Consider the following 6376-nt stretch of genomic DNA (forward strand, 5'->3'; position numbering starts at 1 on the left):
CAACCTGCTTTTCCTCTCTACCTGTTCACCTGTTCACACATCCTTTGCAGCAGCAAGTTTTTTCCTGCGCCCTTCAATGTATTCTACACAGAGAGCGCAAAATACGATCATCATAGCAGCGGGTTGACATGATAGTTGGGGCGCCCTAGCGCAAATATCATTAATTTTACGCGGAAACTGCTAGGGAAAAGAGAAAACATACAGAGTGGGTAAACACGCCGCTCCCTGAGTTCATCCTGCCCGCGCTCACGTTTTGATGTAAAAGCACCACAACATTCTCAGACAGAACACAGTAGTTATTTTACAAAACTACAGACAGCCGCATCACAGGGATGAGAGAGCCACATGCCCACCTGATCTAGGGTCTACCCGACTACACAGAGGAAATATTCAATACAATACTCATTTTATGATAAGTCTGAACTATCTTTTATTTTGAAAAATCGTTTACTTTATATATATATATATATATATACACATATATATATATATATATATATATATATATATATATATATATATATATATATATATATATATATATATATATATATATATATATATATATATATATATATATATATGGGGGCGTGTGTGTGCCCCCCCTCCCCCGTTTTCGGCTGGAAAACTGTGACATTATCTGGTAGCACTGCCGTCAGCCAATCAGTAGGTCGCACCTGCAGCCACTAAAAGCCCTTAGCAGCAATCAGGAGTCATCTTCTACAGAGTCCTTCAACGCTGTGCTCTGCTTAACGCTCGAACGCTTGTCTCACCAAGTCCAGGAAGTAACGCTGACCGTTTCGGATCCGCGCAAATGCAAACGAGGAACGGCAACGTGGCTGCTATGGACAAGCGGGTGGACCTGGGCTCGCTCTTCTGCATGATCGGACGGCACGGTCCCGCCGTGGCTGTGGCCGTGATGGCCGTGGTGTCCGTGCTGGCGGGGCTCATCATCTACAGGAACGTGAAGGGGAAGCGGAGGAAGGCTGCCGACGGTGACGCTGGCGGGGTCCCAGACTGTACATCGCTACGGTATCAGGAATCGAACCCGTCGGAGTCGTGCGGCCGGTCAACAGGTAAAACCCAATCTGCGGAGTTTTAAGTCAGATTTAGCATTAATCTGATTAATAAAAGGGCTAGAAGTCAAAACACCAAGTGCTATACATAATGTAGGTCAAAGCTTTCATTATGACACATGACATTTAAAGATAGTTTTCTAAATGGACATGTTTAGAAATCTAACCTGAATTCTTATCACCTTACAGAAAGTAACTGACTTGTAACTCATGTTCTCCAGTAAAATCAATAAAGGTTGACAAAGCAGGATGAATCATGACTTTATTTCAGTGGTCGTGCTATAAAGGTGACTTTGATTTTATGTTTATATATATTATATGACCTTAATACTCAAAAGGAACTTTTTTTAACTTAAATTGATTTTTTTTTTCTCCCCACTGGGATTTCTAACTTGCTTTTCATCCTTAGTGATTTTTTTTAATTTTTAATTTTTTTTTTTTTTTTTTTTTTTTTTTTTTGGCTTCAGTCCTATAAATTTTTTTTTGCCATGTTGAGATTAAACGCATAGCCTTGTTTAACTATGGCACTAATGTTCTGAAGGCATTTTTCAAATAGAATTTTTTTCCCCATAAACCATTTGCACAAAAAGTGCTAAACCCAACCCTGGGGTTGTGTGTAAATTTATTTCCCACATAGTGCATTTGCCATGTTGTAGAGCAGTCCAAATGTACAATTCAAAAGTCCAGTGCCCTAGAAATGTCCCAGAAATCTCTGCGAAAAAGCTACTTTTGAGAGGTAGACAGATGTTGGTTTGCCTCATTGTGGAAATGTTTGCAGGGGTGAAGAGTTGACTGCGCGAAAGTGTTTAGCTTTGCTGACCATTAGCAAAGGTGTGTGTGTGTGTGTTGAGCAATGAAAGGAACATTGCTCAACATTTGTATTTATTTTTTATTCAGAGCAATAGACCGACTGTCTAACGCACATTTGGAGTGTCAATCTGTGCCCTAAAACCAGGAACCTGTGCTTCCTCCATTAAGTGCGAGAGGTGTGTGGTTTTATTGTAGCATTGTTGGGCCTCCTTGAATGGTGGAAGGTGATCTATGGATGAAATGCGCGTGTGATTATGTGTATACGTATGTGTGTATGTGTATATATGTATATATAAAAACATACACACATACAACTATTGTGGTCAATGAAAAAAATAAATATAAAAAACTACAAGTAGTACATTAAAGCAGCAGAGCAAAAGATTTGGGTTTTGTAGCAAACTGTGCTTGATGTTATACTAAACATATGCCCCCCTTTCTCTATGTAGATGTCAGCAAAGAGGACTTGTCAAATTCTGAAGAAGCCCATCTGCCTGAAATCCACTGCAGCATCAGGAATCGTCGTACTGTTTGTCACAAGGAAACTTTGCTTCACCACCCGACTGAGAAGGTCTCTGCTCATGAAGAGATGCATACCTCAACACTGTCACAGAGGTTTCGCAGCATGATGGAGCCATCCTTGCAAGATTCTGACAAGACTCTAAAAGATGATTGGATGACAGCAGATGTAGCAAGTTGTGGCCATGTTGAAGATGAGCTGAGACCTTCAAAACCTATGATTGGTGGGCCTCACCAGGATCAAAGTGAGGTGCGTTAAATCCTAATAGTTTTAACTTTATTATTGCTTCTTTAACAAACAATATAAATACAGGGTCTCAGGTTTAAAAATTGAATTCCCCCCCCCCCCCCCCCCAAGTCTCATTTTGTCAAAGTTACTCTAACAATGCTTCTGCTTAATTTAAAAGAAACATTTTCTTCAATTGCATACACTTATTTCAACATTTGCCTTCTTTTGCTAATATACTTTTGCCAAACATGAAAAGTTTCAGTGGATTAGAAATTAATATTGGTGCTGCAAATCAGCCATCAACATTTTTGTTACATCGCATTTTTCTTATTAGCCTTGCACAAAACTTTATTTACTTGCCAAAATTGGACACATTTCTTTTGTCCTGTCTCTAGGTGCCAAAATCACAGGAAGATGAGATTTTGGAGATGTTTGTCTGGGATGCGGAAACCAGTCAGGAAAAAGTTCTGTCCCCTATGACGACGACCAGTTCCAGTGTCTCTGACACTGGAACCGGTCACTGTCAAAACATTGAAAAGAGTCAAGAAACTGATCAAATGTTACATGATGCCAAAACAAGCAGAGAAAGTGATTTGAAAGAGTTGGCCTGTGATGCTGATGTGGTCAACTCATGCCATCAAAGGTCAACTGAAAACGTGGCACTCTCTGGAACTGATCTCTATCCAAGCTTTGAAGAGCAGACCAATGCTGAAAACACATTATTTGATGGTGATAAAATTGCAGGAGAGATAAGGAAAGATGCTAGTAATACATCTGGGACTTGTTTGTCAATGCAACACATTAATGGCAGAGAGCAGAACGTGATGGACCAGTTTGGAGAGGGTGAAATTCTCACAATTGAGCTGAAACAAGGTGGCATTAAAAAAGTTGAAAACGGAGAGAACACTGGAGCAGTGAAAGCTAACAATGGAAAAACTGAAATTAGCATCAGGGAGGCAACTATGGACACTGAGTGGATGGTGGATGATGAGGAAGCTCATCCCTGGGTAAACCTTTCTGATCATATAGTAGTCAAACATGTACAAACTAACCACAGGTGCTGCTCTTCTCTGTCTGAAATTGAGTTATCCTCTGACAATGAAGTGAAACAAACCAACACACTCTACTTTGTGGGTGGAAATGGAGAAAAGAGTAACAAAGTTGTTGCAGTCCAGCCAATGTCCCAATTTGTCGATGTAACCTTCCACATCCACTATGTTACCCAGTCCCTGTACCAGAAAGTGGCAATCACAGGAAATCAGCAGGAGCTGGGTAACTGGAAAGGATTCGTTCCACTAGAAAAAACCAAGGATGGACACTGGGCCACAGTGGTCAGCCTGCCTGCAGAGAGCCATGTGGAGTGGAAGTTCGTGGTGGTGGATAAAGGAGAGGTGTGCCGTTGGGAGGAGTGCGGCAACCGCCTGTTGGAAACGGGCTCTGGAGATGACCTGCTTATACAAAAATGGTGGGGTTTCTTGTAAAAGCTGATTCCAAGGAAAATGCTAAAAAAAAAGCCTGAAGAAAGAGAGAAGGATGTGCAATAAGCTTTGGCACTGCATACTAGACCATGTACTAATGAATTAGGATGTGTTTATGGGATAAGGTAAAAGTGGTGGTTAATTTTTGGTAAAATTTCACAATGTGCATTACAATTTTGATAAATTTCCAAACTTCAGCAAAACCTAGTTATAGTTGTATATCAGTATTTTTATGAAATTCAGATAATTTTTACACAATTCCAATCTGAGCTGTAAAGCGTAAAAGTAGACTTCAAAAAGAAAAGAGACATTTAAATTACATATTCATGTGTTTGCCCCCCCCCCCCAAAAAAAAGAAAAAATGTTCTAACATAATTCAAATTGCCTACTTTGAGATTACATCTTAGAATCCCAAAGCCTTGATTGATGCCAATCTTATTTGGCTATGCCAGAAATTAAATGCTAAATTGCCTATAGTTGAATTTTAAAGTCTATGGAGGATAAACGCACATACTTAACTTTTTAAGCAATAATTAATGTAATAATTCTGTATACTGTATTTTTACTTCAGGTATTTTTTGACAGCAAATACTCTGAGTGCTGCTTTCTTCCTATTGGCCTGCATGCTGGACTGTCCTGTCATTACGTAAAAGGTGCCTTTTTAAACAGAATTCTGTGTAATTCAAGTTTCTAACTTTTGTCTTTACGACCATAGAAAGTTATTTGTTCTGTATAGTGTCTGTAGAACTAATTGATTTAATGTCCAAAAAATGTTCAAATAAAGTAATATTTCAAGAATTGCATTAATTCGTGCTGATAACTTTTTGTGGCAGTTATTGACGTAGCTTTCTAAATTTTGGTAATTACCATCTTGTAATGGAGTTGCACCTTTTCGGTGATGTGTAGAACCTCATGTTAGACACATTTGTGTCAGCCCGTCACAAAAAGTCAATCAAAAATATTGCGAGAAAGGGGAGGTTGCAAGGCACCAATCTAGGTGAGCGCAGTTGGAAATTTAATGCTGTGCTGACTGTGACCATGATGCCTGTGAAACGATGCATTGTGGGAAACTGTCTTGTCAGTTCTTGTAGTTGAGTGAAGAACAGAAACTGCTGGTGCTCAATGAAGAAAATCTGTATTTTGTAACTTCTTGCAAATAGTGAATCACTGATGAAAAAATGACTGGTTTCTTTAAAAAAAAAAAATCCATAATTGAAATTAACATCACTAAGATTACTTTACCATTAGAAATTATTTTACTTGAAACATTTAATCCTTTTGATTACTAATGATAATTTTAGCTTTAATGCTAAACATTAGACATATTTGCATTTATGCAACTAAAGGAATTCATATGCACAGAAATTACAAGTCACTTGTGGTTGTTTTATTGTTGCCTTTAAAAGTTAACTTCAATATTATTTATTTCTAAGGGACCGTGCACTTTTAAAGCATTACCGCAATGAGGCAGAAGTAACCCAGCAGCTATTTGTCATCTGTTGTCCCTGGACAGTTGTTAAAATTGTCTACCTACAAAGCTAAAAAGAACAATTGAATATATCAATTAAAAAGGATATATAAGAAAATACTATTATAAGACGAATATTTACGGAGCCCGTGACCCGTAGAAAAATAAATTTGTTCCCACAAAATAATATTCTGATATACATTTGTCCTGTTGAATTTTTATGAACCTTAGTGACACATTGGTTGGGATGCAATATGGGAAATGCGTCATGCATGATGGGATACGTATGCAGTGATGAAAGTCTTCCGGGAATTCTCGGAAATCCGGTTTTTTGAGCAAACCGATCGTATCTTTCGGGAAATAAAGACCTGATCTCTATGGACAAATCGCTTTCCGGATGAAAAAAATGTCTGAAATCTGCAAATTTTTGCTTTATTTTCTATATTTCTCCGTGGATCGCTTTCTCTATGGGCGCGGCTATCTTGTCTTCGTCTTCCCGGCTTATTGACCAATGACAAGATGTTTTAGTTTCTTTTGGGTGAGAAATGAACTTTCTCTCTGAACTGATGCTTTATTCAACACATCGGGACGATCAGCAATATGTATATATCGCCGAATCTTGACTGCAGCGGTGGTGCTGCGCGACGCGGACTATGTTACGTGATGTAGTCCGCTTTTTGTGAGAAAAGCGATCCAAATCGAAAAAAAAAAAAAGAATTAAGGACTAAAATCTGGTTAATATGTATTGCTTTTGTAACTGACCATGGTATAAAACATGCTTATACATTGTTTGAAA

At 38.6% G+C, this 6376-nt stretch overlaps 1 protein-coding gene across 1 annotated transcript; it reads left to right on the forward strand.

The window, feature by feature from the left end:
• Positions 1-607: 607 nt before the first annotated feature.
• stbd1 (starch binding domain 1) lies at positions 608-4915 on the forward strand. Its single transcript, XM_011493736.4, has 3 exons — positions 608-1076; positions 2336-2655; positions 3030-4915. Exons 1-3 carry the CDS (start codon positions 815-817, stop codon positions 4113-4115), a joined length of 1668 nt encoding a protein of 555 aa, XP_011492038.1. The 5' UTR covers positions 608-814; the 3' UTR covers positions 4116-4915.
• Positions 4916-6376: the final 1461 nt, after the last annotated feature.

Source organism: Oryzias latipes, chromosome 12, assembly GCF_053564925.1.
Source record: "Oryzias latipes strain Hd-rR chromosome 12, Olatipes_Hd-rR_3.1".
Classification (NCBI taxonomy): domain Eukaryota; kingdom Metazoa; phylum Chordata; class Actinopteri; order Beloniformes; family Adrianichthyidae; genus Oryzias; species Oryzias latipes.

Coding starts and splice junctions, on each gene's coding strand:
- stbd1 (XM_011493736.4), top strand. CDS start 815: ATGCAAACGAGGAACGGCAACGTGGCTGCTATGGACAAGCGGGTGGAC. Junction 1,077..2,335: donor GTCGTGCGGCCGGTCAACAG/GTAAAACCCAAT, acceptor TTCTCTATGTAG/ATGTCAGCAAAGAGGACTTG. Junction 2,656..3,029: donor CTCACCAGGATCAAAGTGAG/GTGCGTTAAATC, acceptor TCCTGTCTCTAG/GTGCCAAAATCACAGGAAGA.